We start from the raw sequence: 27,690 nt of genomic DNA on the forward strand, positions 1-27,690 counted from the left end.
AATTTCCCTCTGAATAGTATGCTATCAAAATTAATTATCTCAATAATTATTGTTTTTATCAAAAAATGTTTTAAATAAAACTTGTTTCAATTTCGATTTTGAATCAATTATCTTAATAACAAAATTTTACATCTCTATTAATTAACCGTCTAAGTGTAATTATGTATAAAAATGAAAATTAATATTTTGAGGTTATCTCCTTAATTATTGATTAAATCAAAAAAATTTGTTAACAATATTTGTTAAGAATTGCAGCAGGAACAGTGTTTGTTAAAACAATTTTTTTCTAACTTGAAATTTTAATTTCCCACTGAATAGTAAGCTACAAAAATTAATATTTTTGAGGTTATATCCTTATTGTTGATTTAATCAAAAAATTTTGTTAACAAAATTTGTTTAGAATATTTCAGGAATAGTGTTTGTTAATACAATTTTTTTCTAACTTGAAATTTTAATTTCCCTCTGAATAGTATGCTATCAAAATTAATTATCTCAATAATTATTGGTTTTATCAAAAGAATTTTTAAATAAAACTTGTTTCAATTTCGATTTTGAATCAATTATCTTAATAAAAAAATTTTACATCTCTATTAATTAAGCATCTACGTGTAATTATGTATAAAAGTGGAAAAATTATTATTTTGAGGTTATCTCTTTAATTAATGATTAAATCAAAAAAAGTTGTTGACAAAGTTTGTTTAGAATTGTTTCAGGAACAATTTTTTGTTAAAACAATTTTTTTTTAACTTGAAATTTTAATTTCCCACTGAACAGTATGCTGTTTTTTTAATCAGAACGAGTGGAGGGGGGAAATCGTATCATTTTGTTACAAAAGTTCCGTGCCCTAATGATTATAATGTTCATCCCATTGGTGCGTTTTTGCACCAATTTTAGTATAAATATTTTTTATGTTAAACTTCATACTAAAGTTGGTATTTGTTAGTATTCTTTTGTATTACTATTATTATTTATTTATGAGTAATTTGTTATTCAGTTAATAAATGATAATCAAAATATTTTTGTGTTGTTGTTCGTTTATCTTACCAGTTTTCAAACGCCTGTGTACATTTTTATAGTTTTCATTCCATCTTATCTCATGGAAAATTATAAAAAACCGATTTTTTTTAATATAAAGCAGCGTGGGACTAAATGGGTTAAGGAGATTTATTAAATTTTTATTCATGATCAAAATTGTATTTTAATTTTCATAAATAAACCGTATACGGTTTTTTAAAATTTGAGTAAAGCAAAATAAAAAGAACCTTGATGTGAAATTAAAATACCAAGTTCTTTAATAAACGTTTTTATTCATTTATGTAATTATATTAAATGCCGGATGTGTTATTTATGCAATAAACGAACGATTACGAACATAGAAAACATTTTTACAAACATTTCTAACAATTAGTAACAAGGTTTCATGGCATTTTTTATAATTTCTCTAATAATATTGAAAAAAAAACTGTGTTATTTTATAAAACACTTTTTAGAATAATATAAAAAATTTATTTTAAAGAAAAACATTTATTATTTACTTTTCCTCCTACTTTCCAGACGGATTATTGATTTATATCCCGAAGAAGTTAAATTCACGTAGTTTGTTGCGACGCCACCAGAAAGCGTCACATTTCTCCTTCCAATTTGTATGTTATGCTACAAAGGCAAAGTTCCAGACGGTGTGTTATTGTGTTGGATTTTAAACCGAGCGCCTATTCGTCTCTTCACTCACTCAGTACAAGAACGGAAACCGTACGGAACTCACGTCATTCACGTCGGAATCCTCGAATTAGTGTCGCATTTCGATTTCGAGCACGTAATCAAATAAATACTCGACCCATTCATCGCGTTCTTGTGTACAATATTACTCATCATTCGGGTTAATTTCTTCAGAGAAAACGCCTAAAATTTAAAAGGAAAGCAAACACGAGGAGAAAAAATGGGTTCAGGTGGAATGAACTGTGTTAAATACTTATTGTTTTGCTTCAATCTACTCTTTGCGGTAAGAATAGAAAATATCTCTTTGTGATGTTGTTTAAGAAATTTTAAATATAACATTTAAGAAAACCACGTGTATTTTTTTTTGTATATAAATGGTGTGCGTTGTGTTTCACTTCCGGATATATTTAAAACAGTCGCACGGTTTATTTCCAGGTATCGGGGATCGCTATTTTAACAGTTGGAGCGATAATCCACACCGTTTATCATCATTATTCGCGTTTTGTCGATCCAACATTTGAATCAGCACCGATTTTCTTCATTATTGTTGGCGTTATCGTCTTTGTTGTTGCATTCTTTGGCTGTTGCGGAGCCGTTCGTGAAAACCACTGCATGGTTATCACCGTAAGTTATTAATTACTCATTTTATCAACAATCAAATTATTCATCATGAAATGAAATTATTCTCTTCAATAAGAAATAATCTTATTCATAACACAAATATCGAAGTAGTAATAAGATTTTTTGTTATAAAGTTTTCAGTTTTAATATTACTAATATTTGGTTTGGAAGCGATTGTTGGAATTGCTGGTTACATAAGAAGGAATGATGTTGAATCGATGTTGGAGAACCGATTAAATGAATCGATGTATAATTATTTCAATCAGAGCGGCGTGGAGAAATCATGGAACATTTTACAACATGAGGTGAGTTATTTTTTTGTGAATCAAATGTAATAATACAGTTATTGCGCGGTAGTTACGAAAGAATTGATAATAAAAAAGTCGATTGAGCACAAAAGGTGGACAAACACCCACGTGAATAATGTAATAATCTACATCTGTTCGTGCATCCATGTTCTAGTTTTGCAATTTGATCAACGTTAATAATTGATTCGAGTTGTCATAAAATCAATAAAACGCATAGTTTAGTTGTTGAATTTTAGTTTAAAGATACATTTATGTAATTTAATTTAAAATTCAATAAGAATTTTTAATAAGTGTTACAATAAAGGCTGATAATAAACATGAATTTGTTGCTAGACCTTTATGGTTTAGTTATCGCATGTCATTGGCTTTGATTTTAGTGTTTTTATTTTTCATTCCCATCATAAACATAAACATACACATTTTTTCTCGTCTTCTTATATTAATTCCTTAAAATAATATTAAATTACTAGATTACATTGGTATGCTGTATTATAAATCAATTTAGTATTGGTGTTAATTTAGTTTTTTTGGCTACCAAGGTCTTCAATTTAGTAAGTAAGAATTACAGCATCACTTGAACCAAAAAAAAATAGATTTGTCTATCTCCGTTATCTGGTAGCCGAAGTTTCAATGAAAATTGAAATCTTTACTCAACCTCTATTTAATTGTTACTCTATATACTTACTCCTCTAAGACTTGTGTAATTCAATTCCAATAACAACTACCACAAGAAAAAATTTGGAACGCTTCAATTGAGATTCTAAGATTCTCATATACGCTTATAAAGCTATAATTAGATCTCTTAACCATCACGAAATTGAGACAATATATTCATCAGAAGTTTTTATCTTAGTCGGACTTTTTTGTAGAAGATTTGTGAAGGAGGTAAACCTCTAAATCTTCATTTTAAATCATTTTAAAAAGAAAGCAATAAGCTTTAATTTAAAATAACTCTCTCTTCCTTAATTTTAATATACACGACTTCCATATTTTTTTTCTCAATATTTTTCCAATCCAACCCAACAATTATTATACATCATTTTAAAGAGAAAGCTTTGAGCTTTAATTTAAAATAAGTCTCATTCGTTAATTTCAATAAACACGGCTTCCAGGAATTGTTAAATTAGCGTCTTTTTTGACACTTTTAGGTTATACGAAAATGTAAGTTTTGTTCTAATATTTTTTTTCTCAATATTTTTCCAATCCAACCCAACAATTATTATATATCATTTTAAAGAGAAAGCTTTGAGCTTTAATTTAAAATAAGTCCCATTCCTTGATTTCAATATACACGGCTTGCAGGAATTTTTAAATTAGCATCTTTTTTGACACTTTTAAGTTATACCAAAATGTAAGTTTTGTTTCAAAATTTTTTTTCTCAATTTTTTTCCAATCCAACCCAACAATTATTATACATCATTTTAAAGAGAAAGCTTTGAGCTTTAATTTAAAATAAGTCTCATTCCTTAATTTCAATAAACACGGCTTCCAGGAATTGTTAAATTAGCGTCTTTTTTGACACTTTTAGGTTATAAGAAAATGTAAGTTTTGTTTCAAAATTTTTTTTCTCAATTTTTTTCCAATCCAACCCAACAATTATTATACATCATTTTAAAGAGAAAGCTTTGAGCTTTAATTTAAAATAAGTCTCATTCCTTAATTTCAATATACACGGCTTGCAGGAATTTTTAAATTAGCATCTTTTTTGACACTTTTAGGTTATACGAAAATGTAAGTTTTGTTTCAAAATTTTTTCTCAATTTTTTTCCAATCCAACCCAACAATTATTATACATCATTTTAAAGAGAAAGCTTTGAGCTTTAATTTAAAATAAGTCTCATTCCTTAATTTCAATAAACACGGCTTCCAGGAATTTTTAAATTAGCATCTTTTTTGACACTTTTAGGTTATACGAAAATATAAGTTTTATTTCAACTTTTTTTTTCTCAATATTTTTCCAATCCAACCCAACAATTATTATACATCATTTTAAAGAGAAAGTTTTGAGCTTTAATTTAAAATAAGTCTCATTCCTTAATTTCAATAAACACGGCTTCCAGGAATTTTTAAATTAGCATCTTTTTTGACACTTTTAGGTTATACGAAAATGTAAGTTTAATTTCAACATTTTTTTTCTTCACATTTTTGTGATCCAACACAACCATTATTATACATCATTTTAAAGAGAAAGCTTTGAGCTTTAATTTAAAATAAGTCCCATTCCTTGATTTCAATAAACACGGCTTGCAGGAATTTTTAAATTAGCATCTTTTTTGACACTTTTAGGTTATACGAAAATGTAAGTTTAATTTCAACATTTCTTTTTTTCACATTTTTGTGATCCAACACAACCATTATTATACATCATTTTAAAGAGAAAGCTTTGAGCTTTAATTTAAAATAAGTCTCATTCCTTAATTTCAATAAACACGGCTTCCAGGAATTTTTAAATTAGCATCTTTTTTGACACTTTTAGGTTATACGAAAAAGTAAGTTTAATTTCAACATTTTTTTTTTTCACATTTTTGTGATCCAACACAACCATTATTATACATCATTTTAAAGAGAAAGCTTTGAGCTTTAATTTAAAATAAATCCCATTCCTTAATTTCAATATACACGGCTTACAGGAATTTTTAAATTAGCATCTTTTTGACACGTTTAGGTTATACGAAAATGTAAGTTTTGTTTTAATATTTTTTTTCTCAATATTTTTCTAATTCAACCCAACAATTCTTATACATCATTTTAAAGAGAAAGCTTTGAGCTTTAATTTAAAATAAGTCCGAATCCTTGATTTCAATAAACACGGCTTGCAGGAATTTTTAAATTAGCATCTTTTTTGACACTTTTAGGTTATACGAAAATGTAAGTTTTGTTCTAATATTTTTTTTCTCAATATTTTTCCAATCCAACCCAACAATTATTATATATCATTTCAAAGAGAAAGCGTTGAGCTTTAATTTAAAATAAGTCTTATTCCTTAATTTCAAAAAACACGGCTTCCAGGAATTTTTAAATTAGCATCTTTTTTGACCCTTTTAGGTTATACGAAAATGTAAGTTTTGTTTCAACATTTTTTTTCTTAACATTTTTCCAATCCAACCCATCAGTCATTATACATCTTTTTAAAAAGAAAGCGTTGAGCTTTAATTTAAAATAAGTCTTATTCGTTAATTTCAATAAACACGGCTTCCAGGAATTTTTAAATTAGCATCTTTTTTGATACTTTTAGGTTATACGAAAATATAAGTTTTATTTCAACATATTCTTTCTCAATATTTTTCCAATCCAACCCAACAATTATTATACATCATTTTAAAGAGAAAGCTTTGAGCTTTAATTTAAAATAAGTTTCATTCCTTAATTTCAATAAACACAGCTTCCAGGAATTTTTAAATTAGCATCTTTTTTGACACTTTTAGGTTATACGAAAATGTAAGTTTAATTTCAACATTTTTTTTCTTCACATTTTTGTGATCCAACACAACCGTTTTTATACATCATTTTAAAGAGAAAGCATTGAGCTTTAATTTAGAATAAGTCTCATTCCTTAATTTCAATAAATACGGCTTCCAGGAATATTTAAATTAGCATCTTTTTTGACATTTTTAGGTTTTACGAAAATGTTAGTTTTTGCTCAATATGTTTTTTCTCAATATTCTATCAGATTTTTGTCGTTCTATAGCTACACGTCCTATAAATAAATATTCAAATTTACTGCGTCCACGAAAATGTCGTAAAGAAAGAGGAAGTTGTGGAAATTGTTATGCCAAAGCTAGACCCCACTCAAAATGTACTGCGTGCAATGTTTATTTATGTTGTAATGAAAGAAAGATCTGCTTTTTTGAATATCATAATGTGATTTAGTTAAAGCAAGTGTTACTTATGTTCTAACGTAATTAAAAATGGTTTATTTTTATATTGGCAACAAAAGTTTTTGTTTACTGCAACATCACTAAAATATATTTTAATGCCTGATGGTACTCTCAAGTACCATTATCCCCCTGGAATGGGGGGATCGCATATTTTGCTAAACTTGATGCCAAAGGTCTTTACTGAGTGTGTTTTGATAGCGTTTTAATTCTGTCACAAAGTTTCAACATTTTTGACTTCTTGGAACATAAAGGGTTAAAAAAATTCTAAAAAATCGAATTCTTAAGATATCCTGATGAAACGTTGGCAATTTACAGCGGGAGGTGCCTATTTTTTCGTGAACAATTTCGTACTTGATAACCGTTATTTGTTTTTGAGATAATAATGTTTAAATTCAACCTGAATTTTAGTCGTTTTTTAAAATTGACAAATTTTTACAATCATATTTAATAAATCGTAAAAAATCCAATTCTTAAGATACCTTGATAAAACATTGGTAATTTACAGAGAAAGGTATCTACTTTTTCATGAACAAAACTGTACTTAAGAATTTCTATTCGTTTTTGAGATATTAATTTTTAAATCTAACCCGAATTTATTATTTTTTTTCATGTTTTAGTATACATTGTCTATCTGAATCAACGGCAAAAAGTGTTATTCATGCTTCCAATAATGTAGATAGACTCGCAAGTCCACGATCTAATGAAACTAAAGGATCCTCTTGAAGTCTCCTCCCTCCTCCTTTTACGCTCCAGATTTCCTACTGAGAAACCAAAAATACATAACCGATTCCATTTCTGTTTTCTTAACTCAATTACATATGTGCAGACTGTTTTGTTGTCCATCTTTTTGTAGAAGCGATATCTTGATGAACAAAGCGATACTTAACAATCTCTCGATAATTCATCTTCGTGTTGTTTTTATCTCTACAAATTAACTCGATAACCACGAGTGTACTCGCGATGTTAATGGGAACATTAATATGGATGTAATCTTTATTTGAATATACAGCAAGTTATCTAGATATAAAGCGAAGCGTATATCAAAGAATAAAAACTTTATTTAACAGATAACATAGATAGTATCTAACAGTAAGACGATAGATTTAGCAAATTTATGGTGGAATACTCTAGTCATTATTTCATGTAGATGCATTTATTTTTTGTAAATCTGTCAACCCATCTCTTACATAAAATTTAAACTCTTTATCAGTATGATTGAGGGATGGAGTAATCATCTTTCTCTTTTAAATCTGTTTGTAAAAGCTTTGTTCTGAAAATAATGAATAAAATAATTATTTTATTCGCATTAAATATCATCTTTACCAAAGAAGCTTATCCCATTTTTTTTCTAAATGAGACATTATAAGTAGGACCTCCTACTACAAAGTGAATACTTTTTCCTAACCCTTCTCTCCACATCCTTTTTCCGTTGATCCTCAAACTCAAATACTTCTAATGGATGTTATGACTCCCACTTCTTTCCGTTTTTGTTCTATGCCATACTTCATTGTTTATCGCCTTCTCTATTGTCTTTCTTCCCCTTTTCTTTGCTCTACGTATTATCTCTTCATGACATCCTTGTTTTGGAATTTTGACGCTTTTCCTTCTCATTACCACGCTATGTACCTTCTTGCCTCCTTCTTCGCTTGATCCATTTCTGCTCCGTTTCTTGTTATGATTGTAGATAACCGACGACATTAACGGGATAACTTCTTGCGGCTTTATCGCAATATTTTCAGAGTAGGTTGTAATAGTTTCTAATTACGTTGTAATTATTCTTGACGAGTTGCCGCGTTTTGATGTTGAAGTGGGACGTTCTCTTATTACCCACAACAACGTTAGTTAACGTTTGTTGATGTTATTCTGCCAAAGGTTTTGTTAAAAATACTTCTGTTTTCGTTCTAAAGTTTCCTTCTTATGCTATTCTTGGAGCTTCATCCAAAACTTAAAATTAGATTTTCAATTAATTTAGTAAAATCAGCTACATCAGATATTGTTGGGATTGATTTTATCTTTATTTGTCACCTTTTTACTACTATTATTTATTAATGTATATGGACCTAATTGCTTATTGCAGAGGAACGTTCTGGTGCTTTACCTAAAGAATTTGTTGTAGTTGTTGCTGCTGGAGAACTACTGGGTTAAGATTTCCATTCAACAATCACAATTTTCGAGCTAACACCATAAACTTTTTTTCCGTGTCGTAATAACATTGAATTTAAGTTACCCAACGTAAATGAAAAAGATAGGAAAAGCTGCGTTATTGAAGTAAATCTCGAAGTTGACATTGATGGCTTACTCGAACTGTGCATTTACACAGTCAATAAAAGAATTGGGTCAATAGTTTCCATTGTTAGAGTTAAGATATGATGGACTAATATCTTTCTTTAGTCTTCGATTTATTCCAGAAAGATTACTATAGACACAAATTAACTGGAGGTAACAGCAACTACATCTACATAAAATCAGGCATCTTTATACAATTTTTATTGTCATCTTAGCACTTTCTACATTAATATACATCTCTTAATACTTATATATTCGCTTCTGTTTGCAGCGAAGTAATAAAATTACAAGTTCATATATAAAATATCGATTCACGAAGATACGATAAATTGGAGGGAATTTACAAACATAAATAAGTACAAATCTACAACCTAACTATTTGTTAAGTCACATTATGAAGTAAAACGAGGGTTACGAAAGTTTTTCTTTTTACATGGTTACATATACAATGGTTACTTATGTATTTACGGTATATGTACTTACATACCACATATATATCTCGTCTATTATGCATACTAACTCACAATCAATATTTTTTAAAACATTGAAGGACAAAGTCATTAAATCCTATCTAACACCAACTACACGTAATTCAATCAACCGTTAAAAATTTCATATTCACAAGGGTACATTTTTTTAATGAACTTTTTATATAAAATGTATTTAAAATTTTTACTAATTTCTTTCTTAATTAAATAGATGAAATGTTGCGGTATGAATGGTCCATCAGATTGGCGACAAATCACTCAAAATAATACTTTACCACATACTTGTTGCCCGGATACAGTTAATGATGGAACATGCACCATAAATAGTTTAAACGTTTATAAAGCTTCTTGTTTGGAAGAGTTGAAAGATACAATTGTAACTTATGGGGCGCTTATTGGAGGTGTTGGAATAGGAGTTGCTCTAGTACAGGTAAATTTTCTTTACTTAAACTTTTCTCATTTATTAATAACATTTATTTTCAGATTATTGGTGTTATTTTCGCATGTTGCCTCGCCAGGTCAATTCGAAAAGAATACGAAACGGTTTAAAAATAACATCATGAATCGAAATTAATTTCATTTTTGTTTCTATCTGTTATGATTATCACTTATGATAAATATTTTCACTATTAATTAACCACACCATTAACATTAGAACAAAAAGATCTTTAGAAATTGCTAGTATTTTTTATATAACAAATATACAGAGTTTATAATATTTAAAGAAAAAATAGAGAGTAGCTATCTTCGTTTTTGTTATTAATTAACACGTTATTAATATTATTTTTTTATTGTCAGTGCACTTTTAGCACGAAATCAGACTGATGTTCATTTCTCCTTATTATTATTGTTTTTAATTCTTATTATATTTTTTCATTTTCTCACGTTTTGTATTTTGTATTGTTTAACTTTATTTTGTTATTATAAATATTGGATTAAATGAAAAACGAAATACTTCATTTAATTTATCGATTTTACAAAATGGTTGGATAATTAAATTTTTCTTAAGGATTTTGGATGATTTTTTTTTAACGAACAAAAAGAAATCGAATAAGCGCATAATATTTTATACGATTATATCTGAAAAAAAAAGAAAAAAAAAAGAAATAAGAAGTATTAAGTGTTATTATATGTGTTCTATCCCGAATAATATACACCTAAGTCTGAAACATTTATGAAATAAACACATACTGTAAATGTTAAACATGTTTATTGATATTTAAATAAAAAGATATCGAAATAGATTTATTTTTGTATTATTTAACGATTAAAAGTATAATATTTATTTATGAATTAAATTATTTTCACCAATTACTAAAATTAAAGTTGTATGTACTCGATTTTTTCTTTTTAACAACCTTTTCGTCTTTTTCTAAATCCAAAGCAGCTTGATCCCTAAAAATTAAAAAAAAGATTCATCTTTAAATAATTTTTATTATTAATAATAATTTTAAACCTTTTCCCTGAACTTGGATTTATATATTTCCCCACTCCGCTTTTATAAACAGTTAAAGGTTTTTTTGCAAGCAATTTCTGTCTCCTTTCGTTTTCTTCAATTCGTTTCTTTTCAGCTTCTTCTTGCCTTTCTTTAGCCAACTAAAAATGAATCAAAAAACATTTTTTTAATCAAAATAAATTTAGAAAATAATCACCATTTCATCAGCTTCATCATATGGATTAACAAACACTTGGGCTTGTAGCAACACTATATCCTCAATTGGACGATCTTTGTTATCAACTTCAATCCGTTCCATTTCAGATAAAGTTTCCATTCCACCAACAACTTTGCCAAAAATTGTATGTTTGTTATCCAAATGTTTACACGAACGATATGTAATAAAACTAATAACAAAAATATTAATTATTACTTCCTTCATCCAGAAATAAGTGTCCGATATCGATTCTTTTTCAAACATTAAGAAATGGCGGCCTTGCTACAGTATAAGTTTTTAATCCAAAAAAACGCGATTTTCAAGACCTCGCATAAAGATAGTTTTCTTCGTCGAAAACAAACCCGAACAAGTAAGAGGTATAGCATTTCCTAAGAACAATACTAAGAGAAGCTTTTCTGAAAAATACTACAATAAAATCCTTCAAAATAATGAGTTGGTGTCTAGAAGTTGGTTGTTCTACTCAAAAGATGCAGTGTTTTGTTATAATTGTAAGTTATTTTTATTCCCATGACAGGACAGTGCATTAGTCAATGGCGGTTATGATGATTAGCGTCAGTTGTCAAAAGCTCTGAGATTTCTAAACAAATGATATTAATTGTTAAAGAATACTTTGAAATTGAAAATTTGTGTGGATGCAGGTCATTAATCGATAATATAGAAAAACAAAGATGGGAAGGAATTCTTAAAAGAATTATTTTATGTATGGGCTACAAACTCAAAACTTTTTGACTAAAATAATGGTAATTTTTTAAAACTTATAGAAATGATTTCGCAATTTGACCTTTTATTGTCAGATCACGTACAACGCCTTCAAACTAATGACAAAATAATGCCACACTATCTCGGAAAAATTATACAAAATGAAATTTTGAACTTACTGGGGAACAATATAAAGAAGAAAAGTTTATTAATGTTAAAAGAAGTACGTTACTTTTCTATCATTCTTGATACTAGACCTGATTCTAGCCACCAAGAACAAATGTCAACTGTAATAAGATTCCTTGTTTCTTAAAACACATTCCGGGTTAAGATATTCAAGAACATTTCTTAGGTTTTGTATTACGACAGACACCACCGGAATTGGATTGTCTTCGTGCATTTTAAACTTTTTAAAGGAAAATAACATAAATTATAAACATATGCGTGGTCAGGGGTATGATAATGGTGCGAATATGAAGGGCAGGCACAACGGACTTCGGAAAAAAATATTGGATTAAATCAAAGAGCACTTTATGTACCCTGTACCGCGCATACTTTAAATTTGGTAGTTTCTTCGGAATTGTACAAGAGGTGTACAACCTTTTTCCTCCAGTACGAAACGATGGAAAGTCATGAAAAATAAAATCAGTGAGTTAAGTGTTAAGCATTATCAGATACATGCTAGGGAAGTCGAATTGAGGCAATAAAGTCCTTACGATTTAATTTACCAGAAATTCTTTGTGGATTACAGGAAATTGTAGATAGTAATGGAAATGGAGAAATGTCCTTTGATTTAAAGACGAAGCATAATATGTCTCTTAAGAATAAAATGGAATGTTTCAAATTAATATGTGCAATAATTTCGTGGAATATTTTTTCAAATGTCAATATTGTAAGTAAAATGCTTCAAAATACTAAAATAAACTTGGTAGATTCAATTCAAAAATTAAAATCGTTGGAAAATGTTTTTAAGAGTTTTAGAACCGATGATCATTTCGATCAAGATTTTCTACCGGAACCCCGTAGGAGAAGGCGGAATCAGTCTGACTACGAACGCGGAGAAGAAACCCTTGCTGTCACCGAAGCATAATTTTAAATTTTTTTTTCTTGGCTGTACTTGATAAGGCAATACAAGCAATTCATGAAAGATTTGAAGAATTACAGAATTATACAGATACATTTTTTTTCTTGCATAATGTTTTCACCTTAACTGATATGTCTGAAGAAGAGCTTTTCCAACATTGTAAAACCTTAGAAATTAAATTTAATGAGTTAAGTGATAATGAATGCCAGAGACATATTACTGCCTCAGATTTGTGCCATGAAATAACCCAACCCATAGAAGTTTTGAACTTCATTCATAAAAACAGTTTAACTTGCGAGTTTTCAAATTTATCCGTAGCATTAAGAATTTTGCTAACTATTCCAGTTGCTGCTGCTACTGGGGAAAGGTTTTTCTCAAAACTGAAAAACAATTATCTTAAAACAATATTGAAAGTGCAGTAAACCAAACTTTAAATCTTAATATGTTTGGAATACATGTTGCAAGTTTTAAATTTAAAAATTTAAACTATATAAAAAAACTTCTTACTTGCTTAATACCAATTTATTCGGAACCGTTTCCGAGCTTAGCCCATCATCAGCCGAATCTACGTAAAAAAATACATAAAAATAAAACTTCGAACACACTTTATTGAAAGATCATAAAATCTATAAAGAATAAACTTAAAGAAAACAACGCAATATTTGTGAAGGCAGACAAAGGAATTGAATAGTAATTATTGATAAAGACTCTTACATTCAAGAAACTGTAAATTTCATACATAACAATAATTACATCAAGCTGACTAAAAACCCAATTAACAACATCAATAGGAAAACGAAAGAAATAATAAATACCTGTAAAGAAACACTAGTCTACTACACTCCCAAGTTGAACAATTCCAATAATTATTTTTTCAATAGTGACTACACATATGAAACCTGAAATCTCTAAACTGTATTCACTACCAAAAATTCATAAAGAGGGTATGCCAATACGACCCATTATTTCTTTTAGTAAAGCCCCTACTTCAAAGTTGGCTAATTTCATGTTCAACATTTTCAAGCTAATCGATTTCCAGTCTAGTTTTTCCATTTCCAATTCACTGCAATTCATTAATAATACCAAGAATATTGAACTTAATAATAAAATCTTTATCTCCTTTGATGTCACAAATCTTTATTCAAATATCCCCATAGAATATACTTTCCAACTTACATCTCATATTTTCGAAAAATTTAGTAACACCAATAATATTGTAGATCACCTAAACACAATTTTGAGACACATTGTTACACAGAACTACTGCCATTTTGATAATAATTATTACAAGATTAACGAAGGTATGTCACTATCAGGGCTTTTATCTGAAATATTCCTCGACCACATTGAAAATGCTTTTATCATTAATGACTGTAATCCTTTTAAACAATACATAACCACTTGGTGACGATGTTTTTTGTATATGGGATGGAGATCTCCTCTCACTGGAGCTCTTCCATAACTACATTAATCAGCTACACCCTAATTTGAATTTCACTTTGGAAATAAAAAAAAACAAATCATTTAATTTTCTCGACTTACATCTTAAGAATATGAATAATAAGATCTGTTTTAATATCTTTCGCAAACCGACTAATGTTAATACTACAATCCCATATGACTCGTCTCGTCCATTATCCCATAAATTGGCGAACTTCCGTTTTTTATTTAATAGAGCCCTCAACTACCCACTTTCAGATGAAGATAGAATAAAAGAATTTACCTATATCTATAAAGTTGCCATGGTCAATAAATCAAACTTCAGAAAGATCCATTATACTCAAAATGTACTGAACCTAAGATTTACAAACCTATCCCTTTCAATAACATTACATTACAATCCAAAAATATTTTTTCTAAGTATAATATATCATTGGCTTTTTCCAATAGTAATTCTATTCTGAAATTACTCTCAAATTGTCATATGGAGAAGATAGACACTCTTGACAAATGCGGTGTTTATTTTATAGAATGTTCTAATTGTAATGGAATATACATAGGGTAAACAGGAAGAAGATTAGGCATAATACATGAACATAAGAATAAATATAATTCAAATGTCTATAGACATCACATTAACACTGGACACATAATAAATTACAATAATGTTAGAATCATCCAATGTAATAAAGATCCAAAAATGAACTTACTAGAGCAATATGAAATTTATAAATTCAAGAGAAAGAAAGACTACACATTATTGACGTCAAATATAACCCTTTGTTTAAATATTTAAAAGATATATAATGTGGTATAAATTTTGTTATTTTTTATTTATTTTTAAAGTTTATAATATTTCTAAAAAATTCATATCGTTTTTCATTTAGGCTCTTGTATCCGGTTTTATTTTTCTGTTTCATAATTATAAGCTCACATGCATCAAATGACGTAAACAAATGAGATTTTGACAAGAACTCATTGAGAAGGCTTGTTTTCCATGGCACACTAGGTTAAATATCGATATATATGTATGCATTTTTCAAGAAACCCTAATTATCTCCCAAACTATTAATGTTAGGTATAGGACATATAGGATATAAAAGACACCGAAGAAGACTAAGTAATAAAATATGGGGGATGCCATTTAAAAAAATTAAGTTATGGTACTTCCAAATTTCGAAAAGTTAACGTGCCATAGTGAAGTGGCCAAACGATCTAGCAAAAAACATACTCCATCATGTTGCTTAAGCATGTTCTGAATCCTAAATTGATATCCCAAAAATCGAGTGTTCTCTGATTTGTTGAACAAATGTCTGCTGGAGCAGATTTTTCAAGAAAAATTCGAATAACTCGAGAACGGCAGCATCAAATTGCAAAAAGGAAAATTATTTATAAACCTTGAAAACAGACAAATCCAAATATGTAAAAATATACAGTGTTCCATTTAAAAAAATAAAGTAGGTGGCGACTTCAGGTATAACCGGAAGTGCTAGAAATCTGAAAATATTTTAGTCGAAGAGAACGCAATTGATAATATTTAAATCTAAATTTTCAAATTTTTATTTTGGCCAGAACTCCATAAACGTCTAATGAACGGTCTCGCTGAGACACCCTGTATATTTTATTTTTATGATAATAAATAAGCACAAGCTTAATAATCTTTCTTTTTAAGTTGACTGAAAAATTTGGAAACAATTTTGCACAGGAGTGCTAAAATACCAAGAGCTGACCCTGAATAAAGATCATTTACAGAGAATGGGTAGTTCCAGTTTCTATAAATTTTGATTTTGGGCTTTATCAACATGTAATCAATTCAGTTTAAATACTTACATAACCGTCAAAAGTTTCTTAGAAACGATATTTGTAGTTAAGTTTCAATAAATTAATTTTTAAGTAAATCTGACAATTATTTTTGGACAAAAAAATCGATTTTCCTAGAGGGAGGGAGTATTTTTTAACTTTGAAATATCTTACAATTGTGATCCGTTTGAATTTGGACCAGAATTAGCCATTGATAAAACTCCACGACCGGTGTGAGATAAATTTGGACGAAATTCATCTTCAAATTTTTTACCCCAAATTGATTCCCCACCTTTCCCTGTATTTGTTGGATCACCTCCTTGAATCTAAATAAACAAAACATTAAAAAATGTCTTTTAAACAACAATAATAATAATACCATAAAATTTCTTATTGATCTATGAAACTTAGTTTGATTATAATAACCATTTTGGCAATGTTTTAAAAAATTTTCACAAGTTTTTGGAATAACATCACAATACAACTCCAAATTTAACGGCCCCAAATTAGTAATTAATCGAACATAACCTTTCTTTTTAACCCTTTCATATCTAACAATATCTTCCTCGATAATTGCAGCTTCATGAGTTAATTCCATAGGCATAACTGTTGATGTAAAACCAGCAGCAACTTTTCCAGTTGAATAATGAGCAGCATTAAATTTATCTGCTTTTTCTGTACTTTGCTTTTTATTTATTTCAATTTCAGGAGCTTTATATTCTCGATTTAAAGTTTCAAGAGTATATTTCGTTTCTGGGTTAATATTTTTTAATTTAGCCATTGGGTCACCTCTATCAGCCAATTCCTCTTCTGTTTCAACTCTTAAATTATTTTTGACATGATGAAACTTTGAAATATTAAATTTACTTAAATCGGCCGGGTTTTGTAAAACAATTATATCTTTACGTTCGAAAGGGAGATCAGTAATTAAATCTTTCCAATTTTTATTTTTAATGTTTAATTGTTCGATTGCTTCCATGCTATAAACGTTTCCGGTTGTGGCGATAACCCCAACATATGAATGTTTAGTTAATGTTTTAAATAAAACCGGACAATGCATCTCATCTTCTTTGTTACGATGGAAATTTAACTTAATCAGTGTTTTTATTTCTAAAGGTAGCCCTGTTACTGGGTTAACTTTGAATTTTTTTAAAAACGGAATTAGTGCTGGTAAATCAAATATGTTCCCATCCCTATCGCAATATGGGTGTTCCCATGGTTGGAGGGACACGCAACAATGATCAAAAGGGAGCCTTTTAAAAGCATTTTCTTCCTCTGTGGATCGTTCACCTGATTGTTTACCACCATATAAAGTCGTCCACTCAGAATATGTTAAATAACTACAAAAAATGTGGAATTAATTTTTTTTTATTAAAACTAATTTATTGATTTACAGCTTATCCTTCTGGTGTTGCCTTTTCCCCATTTTTTCTTAAATTTTTGTTGATTATTTCATGAATGTTTTGAATTGTCAAAATTTGAGGTTAAGTTGAAATTACCATACCAACCTAAAACGAAAGAAAAATCCTTCATTAAATTAGTTGAAAGAATCAGTTAAAAATAAATATTTAATTAAAATTTTCCGTTAAATCAACAATTTGAAATGATTACTTAATTTCCGTTAAAAATTTCTTTAAATTAATACTTAAATTCGATGTAATTTAGTAATAAAACTCAACGTTGGTAACTTTTTTTTTGTTTTTGTGTTGTAAGTCCCTGCTTTCATCTGTCTCTAGAGTACGCCATGAGCCTGGAGTTGTGAAAAGGGAGTGTGTATTGTTTTGTACCAAAAATTAAACGAAAACCAACTGTAAGTAGAAATTTTGTATTAAAATCCGGTTGTGAATACGAAAAGCAATCTTTTGAACTCAAAATTTGGTCCAAATCCGCCCCACGGTTCGTGTAAAACAATAAAAAAACCGCTCGACCGTAGGCGTTCGAGGCATTGTTTAAAATTCCACTTATTATGCGAAAATAATTGATTTGAAGCAAAAACCAACGGCGATTTTCTCCGAAAATGTATGAAATATAAGATTTTAATAATTATTTGTTCCCCTTATTCAATATAAAGGCACAAAATGGCCGACAGTTTATAAGGAATCAATTTTGATTTTGACTTGGTTTGTTTTTTTTTTTAAATGAATAAATCGCGTTTTTTTACTTTTTTATGTGATGTGGAACGATTTTAAAACGTTTCATTAATAACTAGTTAATTACAGATTCTGGGTTCATCGTAATTTTGTGTATTTGTAATTAATTAAAGTGTTTAATTAGAATGTTTTTTTTCTAAATAAAATGAAATTACTTCAATATTTTATACAAAAAGGTGATTTTTTCTGTAATAAATCACTGATTGTCCTTAATAATACATTTAAGATCATATAAAGGTTACTAAATTTAATTAATATTTACATAAAGAATAAAAAAAAAATCGAAAAAAAATATTTTTTTTTTTAGGTTATGTTTCTTAAATTACATCTCATATTACCTATAATATCCTTTAAATTCTTTCGATATTAGTAATTCATTGTAAAATGGAATGAATAATAAAATATAATTATTTTTAGATAATTTTTTTAATTCAATTCTTTTTTAATACTTCAAAATCATTTTTTATTCCTTCCAGAATTGAATAGAAAATTGAAACAAATTTTCTGAAAGCTAACGTTTAAACAACATGTCTACTGCTGGTTCTAGCGGCTCAGGTAGAGGTAGAGGTGGACAAACAACTGTTGGTGATCAAAAACCGGAAGCGAAAGAAACTAAACCAAACCCGAAGATGTCCAAAGCTTTGGGTACCTCGGCTAAACGCATCCAGAAGGAGTTGGCCGAGATAACTTTGGATCCGCCACCAAATTGCAGCGCAGGTCCGAAGGGCGAAAACTTTTACGAGTGGGTTTCGACTATTTTGGGTCCGCCTGGATCTGTTTATGAGGGCGGCGTCTTTTTCTTGGACATTCATTTTTCGCCGGAATATCCGTTCAAGCCGCCAAAAGTCACTTTTAGAACGCGCATCTATCATTGCAACATTAACAGTCAGGGAGTGATCTGTTTGGATATTTTGAAGGATAATTGGTCACCTGCTTTGACTATTTCTAAGGTGCTCCTTTCGATCTGTTCGTTGTTAACTGATTGTAATCCTGGTAAGAATTTATTTTTATATTAATTATTTTATGTAGAGTAATAAAACTTTACTGGTTTATGCTGAACTGTTTAAGAACCAAACAACGCGTTCGCGCTTCTCAGATTTTGTGTTAACAATCACATTTTGTGTATAATCACAGTACGTTTCAAGCACAGCTTAAGGCAAGCGCTATCACAGCGTTTGGGACATTTTGTACACATTTAGAGAAAGCACAGTTGCGTTGTTTATGATTTTTCCAGAGTTAATACCCTTTGGTATCCAACTAGTTAATAACTATAACAGTTTTAATTTCAAGATCATTATCTTAATATCTTATGTATCATTTTACCAGCAATGTTTCTACAATATTTCTAGCCTCAACTTAGATATGTAGCATTAACCTACATGTGCCAGAGTTTTGAATAAGCTATAATTTTTGCTATTCAATGAAAGTCAAGTTTCAAAGTATTGAACTACAATTCTGATGGATCTGAAATACTTTTGGATTATACAGTTTACCCTATAGTATTTACAGTATGATTACACACATCATAGATTGTTGTCATGAAATTTTTAAGTATTTAAAGAGTGTCTAGCCAAACTAAGTCTGACAATGATTGCTTAAGGTCGCCATATTCTTTTAACATTTGATAACTAAATTCAAAGTGCATTCCTTTCTTATCAATACAATTTAGCCAATTCACTTGGTAAATATTAAATTTCTAAAATCTTAACACAAAATTAATAAATATTAACTGAAATATGTAACTGATTATTACAGTTACAAGTTAATCAACATACAATTAAACGGTTTTTAATGAAGCTTGGTCGACCACTGGTTTAATTGGAGAAAACCCAATTTCTTATTTTCAGCACTCACATAATACAGCGTTTTGAAGATATCAACTATAAACATACCTATGCCTTTTTATTGAAGGTTCCCAAAACATGCATGGAAAACATTTAGTTTTTTCATTAGAAGTTCACCTGTATATTTATGTTAAGATTGCTATATTTACTGATAGTTACTGTGTTCCACATAATCAGACATTTGAAGTTTATCTTAATTATATCAGTTGATCTACATATTCCCATAACACAGGGAATAAATAATTTTAACAAATTAATTGCTGTACTGTTATTAGAAATTTCTCACCATAAGAAAGAAATTATATTGAATCATTTTATTGCAAAATAAAAAAAAATTTATAAAAAATATAAAGTATTCAAAATCATATGTCATGTAACATAAGGTGGGATAAAAGAAGTTTCCTCTAGATGTGCACAATCTGGGGTAGTATCTAGAATAGATGTCTTAAATGTTGTGTTATGATGGCCTGACTGCACCAGGTAGGATTGGATGAAAGTATTCTACAAATGTGATAAGAAGGAGTATGTTGTTTTGGTCAAATACATTGGCCAAGAATTGTTGCTAATTTGTATGTAACGCGTTCTCATGTAAGTGCATCACTTTTAGAGAAATTTTAGACGATACAAAAAGGATATATTATGAACAGTTGGAAAAGATAAATTTGGATAAATTTACTCAATGATATTGAAATAACATATAATATTAAAGCTGTTGATATAAGAGCAATTTAAAGGAATAAGACGTCCATCGACATTCTATTAGGGGAGATAAGAGAACAACAATACCCAGCAAATAGATGCAGGAAAGTGGCAAACAAGAAAAGGGAAATTGGTCAACATAGAGAAGAAGCAAACTTTAATCCTATATAGATATAACCATATGGAGATAACAATAGGGAAAATGCAAGAATAGAAAAGCTTAAGTGATGATCTTAATATTGCTTTTAACATATAAATGAGAAAAAATGATATAAGAAGAAATTATTTGGATGGATGATGGAAGAGAACAAGGATCTTGTAGGGAATTAAAAAGAATAAATTAACTATAACGTTAGACGACAAAGTGTAAGAAACTAATAAGAAAGTAACATCAAGATAACGCAAGGTTCGATACAATACCATTTTGAATTCTTTCCTTTCCAATAAGTCTGTTAGTATCTCTGACCAAGATGTGGAATAAGTATGTTTTATGTATCTCCCACAATTCCATATGTGACAATCTTTTCTATTAAAATATGCCTTGCTCAGGTCGCACAAAGCAATTTGTGTAAATTTTCGTTTATCAAAACCATCAATATTCAATTCTGGAATGCAGTGATTGTTGATTTTTGAGGTTGGCAATCATATTGATGTGTATACTTACCACTACTTACCACTTTCTTCTCTTAGTTATTATTAATTCGATAAATTTAATGGTTGGCAAGATAGAAACTAGAATGTACTCAATTTTTGCACTTTTCAATGGATTTTATTTTGTATTTTAGGTTCGACCGTTTTCGATTTCATTTAAATCATCTTCAGGAACCATGTCAGTTTGAATTCACAAACCCTGAATACAATACAACTATCTTCATTTTATTATCGTGTTAAAATATGAAACTCTAAAACTGTTCTTCTGGTTATTACAACTCTAAATAACTTTAACAAATTAATATTCAATGGCTGTTGTTATCTACAAGATAATAAGAGCCATTTTTTGTTATCTAGAAGACCATTTCGAACCTAAAATACAAAATAAAATCCATTGAAAAGTGCAAAAATTCAGTTTCATTCTACAAGTACATGATGGAAAGAAATGATAATAACAATGAAAAGATAGAAACTGACAAGAATTTGCTGCAAACGTTTTGATTTCCAGTTTTTTTATGGGAATTTATTTGCTATATTTTAGTTGTTCTGGGAGAATTCGTTGTAGCAGACATTTATTTATAATTAAAGTTAGTTGACTTATTATTAGTTGCTTACTGAGAATGCAGTAAATATCTTTCGTGATTCTAGTTATCAAATCTGATTTTTTCTCTAACATCTTGTTCTTCTACTCTTTGATATGCTCCAAATGAGCATTTGTTTCAATAAAAGTTGAAATTATGCTCATTAAAAAATTCTTTAAGTCATCAATATCTATTTGACTATTCACTGCTTTCCTAAAATTTATTTTTTCAATTTCTTTTTTGTTTGTTTTCCAGATTGCTCATATTTTAGGAAAAAAATTATAATAATAATATTTATTGTGTGTCACCGATTGGTTTACATTTGTCAAAAGAGAAATACAGTTCGTAGCATCAATGATAATCGTGATACACATAATAATACACATAGAATAAATAAATAATTCACATAAACTAAATAAATGATAATTATGGCGTCAATACACAAAATCGGAAAAAAAGATTTAAAAAAATAACAAAAAGAGACAGCTAAGTGGACGAGTCCGTCAACCGCACCGTCCCGGGCGGATTTTTCGTAAATTCATCAATACTATAATACGCTTCCTTAAGTAAGTAATTTTTAACAACTTTTAACAGAGTTTTTGGGGGCAGCTGTTGATCTTGTTGGTGTAAAGTGTTAAATATTTTAATGCAATAGTAATTCACACCATTTTTGGATCGATCCAGTCGGATCTTATTTGATTCTTCTGTGTTCACACTGTCGTGTTTGGTAAGCATGAACTTGATTGTTTTTTACATATACATCTTTATTGTTGATAAAGTACTTCAAACATTCCAAGATATACAGACAAGGGAGTGTCAAGCATTTGAGCTCTATAAAAGCTTCCTTACAATTTTCGCGGTAGTTTAGTCCCCCAAGTATTCTAATAGCCCTTCTTTGAATGCCAAAAATTCGTTTAACAATGCTCGAATGACCCCAGGCTATCAGTCCATATGTGATATGCGACTGTATACAGCGTGTCCCGTATCTTCCGCATCAGAGCATTATACGGTTGTAGAATACATTATTCTGAAGCGATCTTTCTAATAAAAATTTTTCGAAATGTTTATAATTACCGCACGGGAACTGTTTAACGACGACCAATAACGGACAACTTTGATTCATCGAAAAAGTTTATTTCTCTTTCCATAACCAATCTATTGGTGAGCGGACCGGCCGAGAGTGGCACCGATTACCTGAGTCTGATTTGCGATCTGCTGATTGGACGAAAAACAGTTCCTTTAAACAGTTCCCGTGCGGTTATTATAAACATTTCGAAAAAATTTTATTAGAAAGATCGCTTCAGAATAATGTATCCTACAACCGTATAATGCTCTGATGCGGAAGATACGGGACACGCTGTATACGAGAAGTACACGGTTCGTAACGAGTGTGCGGAAACAGAGACGGATAGTTGCCTCAACAAGAAAGTAGCGGAGCTTAATTTACCGGCAAGTCTATCCCCGTGTACAGCCCACGTGAGACCTTGATCTAAGTATAGTCCAAGGAACTTACAATCAGTTGCAGGCTCATAGCCTCCTCCCTTGCGTAGGGTGAAGGTGAGATTTACTGTTTTGTTTTCATTTAAACTGAGATTATTGCTACAAAACCAATCTTTAGCCAACTGTAACATATGGGTTCGCTCCATGACAGCATTATTATTATTATTGCTGCCGGGCTGAGGAGAGCGGCCCCTCTCGTTACCGCGACCTATAAAATCTATTGTAACTTTAGCCCTCCAAAGGTTTAGGGCAAATGTAGGTCCTTAATGAACCTTAGTATTGTCCTGAGGTCTTGAACCTTTATGTCGGTAGGTAACAGGGGAGTTTTACCGAAGACGTTGTGCCTTAGACGGCCTCTGGCGACGCAATTGCACAGTATATGTTCAGCAGTTTCTGACTCGTCGTTGCATAGTCGACAAGTTTGATCCTCAGCTTGTCCAATGTGGAAGAGGTGGTATTTTAGGGGCACATGGCCGGTCAGGCAGCGTTCTTAGATCTCCTTTGCGGAGGCATAAAACCTCTTTGGTTTTGTTTTGCGACGGAGTTATCATACTCTTCGCTTGTCTGTGACCTGGAAGTTCTTACCAGCGTAAGACTATCTTTGAAGCCTCCCAGTTGTTGATTATTTGTTTTAGGTGGCTTTTTTGAAGTCCACATCCAGGTTGGGGTCCAATGAAGGGCGTGTTTGCTGCCTCTTTGGCCAGCTTGTCGGCCTTCTCATTGCCCTCAATGTTGCTGTGACCTGGAACCCACCATAGGGTAACATCATTGCCCCTAGCGAGTTCTCTTAGGTTGTTGGTACACTCTCTAATAAGTGCGGAGCCACACGTGTAGGCCTGAATTGCCTTTAAGGCGGCCCGACTGTCTGTGAAAATGTTTATGGATGCACCTTTTTGTCCCTTCTGTGCAGAAGTTTATAGCAAGAACTTCTGCTTGGAAAATTGTTAAGTCCGAGTTGAGGGGCAATTTGATGTGGCTATTTGGTCCACTGATGCCCATGCCTACTCCAGATCTTACTGTTTTTGAAGCATCGGTGTACCAGGCTAGGGCTCCTCTTTTTGACAGCATTACTCATAATAAAATTTCTGCTTACAAACGTAGTGTCATCCGCATATAACACACATTTGTCTCCTCCAATTGAATTCGGTAAATCGTTGATATGTATAAGAAAAAGTACAGGACCCAAAATGGAACCTTGTGGAACACCACACTTAATATCTCCGAGGTCAGAGAATTTCTGATTAAATTTAACATATTGTTTTCTATTTGACAAATAGGATGATATCAGTTTACAGGCTTTAGGAGACAGATTGTACATGTATAATTTTCTCAAGAGAATCGTATGGCAGACAGTCGAAGGCCTTCGTCAAGTCAACACTGCAGAACTCTGAACTTTCAAAGCAGTCGACGACCTCTCCCATTAATTCCAACACCGCATCTATTGTAGATCTTCCCTGTCGAAAACCAAACTGTTGTCTAGAAAATAAGTCATTAAGCTCAAAATAATTTATTAATCGGTTTTTGAGCAAGTGCTCATAGATTTTAGATAATACCAAACTCAAAATACTCATTTGTTGAGACTAGGTTCGGAACATTCATCAAAAATGTCAAGGGATCAATGTTAGTTTGATTCGGATGGGATAAGTCAGCAGATACATTTAAGAAATAATTATTGATTTGATCAGCATTCAAGGTGCTTGATATATATAGCTTATGAATGTACTTAAACTGGTCTTTAATTAATTTTCTGTCATAACTAGTTTGGCACTCCCCGTCATCAGAGATAATGTCAAATGTTATTAAAACATTATGAAATTAACTTAAAATAAAATAAAACGTTTTCATATTATTAATAACTGGTATAATGGACATCCATAACATTTCACTTGCTGATATTTTGTTGAGTTATTATTGGTTGCAGTGTGACCCCCAAAATTTCAAGTTTTATCATTTTCTCAACAAATTAAGGTCTAATCTTACCAATGTTTTTGTATGTTATTATTGACATCTTAATACATACAACAAAACAGTAAATTTAAAGTTTTTTGTAGTTTATTTTATAATGTTTTATTGATTTTCATGGAAAATTATACTAATCAGCAACATCATACAATAAACTTTCCGGTTCCTCATATGCATCGTTATCAGAGAGTCGTTACCTTTTTGTTGGTTTTTTTTTCTCTTTTGAAGTATCAAACTGAGTTTCTCCATTCTCAAAGTTCTGTGTATGTTTCGTACTTGAACAAAGTATACTACACTTTGATTGTGTCGCCCTAAGTCCATAAATATTTCATTAGGAGCACATGGTGTAATTTGAACGGTTTTGAAACTGGTAAAAAGCTGGTGCTAAAGTGGTTTATGTGTGTATTTAAAAAACGTCTATCTTATCGATGCTACATGATAAAAATATGTAATATAAAACTTAAAGATGTCTTTAGGAAATGCAATGATTTCGTCAAATCAAGTAGAGTTGTATCAAAGAAAACCTTTTCTGAGAACCCTTTTAACGTATTTGTGCTGTCATTTTTATGCTAAATTAAAATCTACTTACTTTTTCCACGTAACAACATCACAAAGTAGAAACTAATTTTCAAATTAACAATAAATTACGTAAATGCAAATAAGAATAGCAACGATTATTTACAAACGACGTTTTTGTTTTGATTCTCATCAAATATGTACAGGGTCCATTAGACCACGTTTAATTAAACAAGTTGCACTTATATTAATGGCAGGGTATTTTTAGTAGGCTATCACGTTTTCCTCTACAATGTACATTTTGTTACTAAAATATAATCATCATTGTTTATCTGGAAATCTTTGAAAAGAGAAAAAATTTATCTAGCATAAATAATGATAATTACACACTGTGCGAAACTTTTTCTGTCGCCATCTCCACTTTAGTTGTTGAGTTATTACACTAGGTTTCTATATTAAGAGGTTAGATTCTACTGCTTCTGATACACTTATTTGTTAGAAATAATATTTAAAATCCCATTTGGAAGTTTAGTGAAGTCATGAAACATGATAGAAATACGAAATATTTTAATTAACCATGCTCAGTAGAAAGATCATAATGTGCTTTACCAATCGTCGTTTCAAATTTAACACAAGTACACTAAATCATTCGTATAAATAAATCTAGCTTCGTTTTCTATAAGTAATAAAATCCGATTTAAATTAACTTTTTCTTTATTTTCAGCTGATCCTTTGGTTGGAAGTATAGCAACACAGTATCTGCAAAATCGTGAAGAACACGATCGTATCGCTCGATTATGGACGAAACGGTACGCAACGTGATTTGGCGTAGGGAATGTGGCCCCCCGTCGCTGCGGTTTTCCCTTCGCCACGGTGTGGCACGTTGGTCGTCTCGTCATATTTCATCCGTGAGCCGTTTCATTTTTTTTTTTTCGTTTTTTTTTTAATTAATTATTTTTCTGTCGTTAGTGTTTTCGTCAGTAATAAGGAATTTCCTTTGTTAAATGTTTTTACGTAGGACTAAGACTTAAGGTTAATTCTTTGTCTAAATATACTCTGCGCGACCTCCCTTCCAAAAAAAAGAACAATTTTTCTCAACAGAATTTTTTTTGAGTGAACAGAATATGGTTGTTTTTCTCAGCTCCTAATAATCTTTGTTTTGAATATAATAGTAATTGATGCGCTATATACATAGAGACTGCGTTGCATTTAACATTTAAAGAAAGTGTGTCTCAATTTTTTTTTTGTTTTGATAACTTTCCTGTAAATTCAATTTTTTTTTCATTATTTAATTTGTGATTTGATTTTTCGCACGTCTTCGTGTTATTATAACGTTGTGTATAAAATTTTCAAAAAGAATTAAGCGCGGAAAAATCTCTTGTACTATTTAAAGACGTGTGAGAAAATTGTTTATAGATATATATATGTAGTGTGATATCCCGTTATGTTCCTGGGTTAAAAAAATACGCAAGAAGTAATTCTCTCCCCGCCATTCCCCCCATTTCTCCTTAATTTATCGTAGACAATAAAAGTGTTAAAAAAAAAGTTGTTCCAAAAATCCATATCAGTGAAAGAACAAACAAGATGAAATTAAGTTACCTTTTTCTTTAAATCTAATGATTGATTGGTTGTTAGATTTTTTTTTATTTTGGGCAAAAATAGATTCTCCTGAGATGTGTGCAATTAATATTATTAAAAAAAAAATGAATAAAACCTTGCGTCTTGCGTAGGTCGCTTTTCGCAGAATTACATCAACTGCTTTAGTATGGTTGCTCGCTCTCTTTCTCGTTTTCA

General features: G+C 30.2%; 3 protein-coding genes across 3 annotated transcripts; 2 read left to right on the forward strand and 1 right to left on the reverse strand.

The window, feature by feature from the left end:
- The first annotated feature begins 1,645 nt into the window (after positions 1–1,645).
- Positions 1,646–10,308, forward strand: LOC111429251 (CD63 antigen-like). Its single transcript, XM_023065114.2, has 5 exons — positions 1,646–1,999; positions 2,152–2,340; positions 2,472–2,642; positions 9,509–9,727; positions 9,781–10,308. The coding sequence occupies exons 1-5, from the start codon at positions 1,937–1,939 to the stop codon at positions 9,844–9,846; spliced, it is 708 nt and encodes a 235-aa protein (XP_022920882.1). The 5' UTR covers positions 1,646–1,936; the 3' UTR covers positions 9,847–10,308.
- A 182-nt stretch (positions 10,309–10,490) lies between these two features.
- LOC111429261 (RING-type E3 ubiquitin-protein ligase PPIL2) lies at positions 10,491–17,495 on the reverse strand. The gene is made up of 6 exons (XM_023065131.2): positions 17,388–17,495; positions 16,373–17,333; positions 16,168–16,319; positions 10,950–11,139; positions 10,754–10,893; positions 10,491–10,692 (listed from the first exon to the last, which is right to left on the reverse strand). The coding sequence occupies exons 1-6, from the start codon at positions 17,417–17,419 to the stop codon at positions 10,602–10,604; spliced, it is 1,566 nt and encodes a 521-aa protein (XP_022920899.1). The 5' UTR covers positions 17,420–17,495; the 3' UTR covers positions 10,491–10,601.
- Positions 17,496–17,560: 65 nt separating this feature from the next.
- LOC111429262 (ubiquitin conjugating enzyme 2) lies at positions 17,561–27,019 on the forward strand. The gene is made up of 3 exons (XM_023065132.2): positions 17,561–17,803; positions 18,620–19,136; positions 26,621–27,019. The coding sequence occupies exons 2-3, from the start codon at positions 18,671–18,673 to the stop codon at positions 26,716–26,718; spliced, it is 564 nt and encodes a 187-aa protein (XP_022920900.1). The 5' UTR covers positions 17,561–17,803; positions 18,620–18,670; the 3' UTR covers positions 26,719–27,019.
- Positions 27,020–27,690: the final 671 nt, after the last annotated feature.

This window comes from Onthophagus taurus, chromosome 1, assembly GCF_036711975.1.
Source record: "Onthophagus taurus isolate NC chromosome 1, IU_Otau_3.0, whole genome shotgun sequence".
In the NCBI taxonomy this organism is placed as follows: Eukaryota; Metazoa; Arthropoda; class Insecta; order Coleoptera; family Scarabaeidae; genus Onthophagus; species Onthophagus taurus.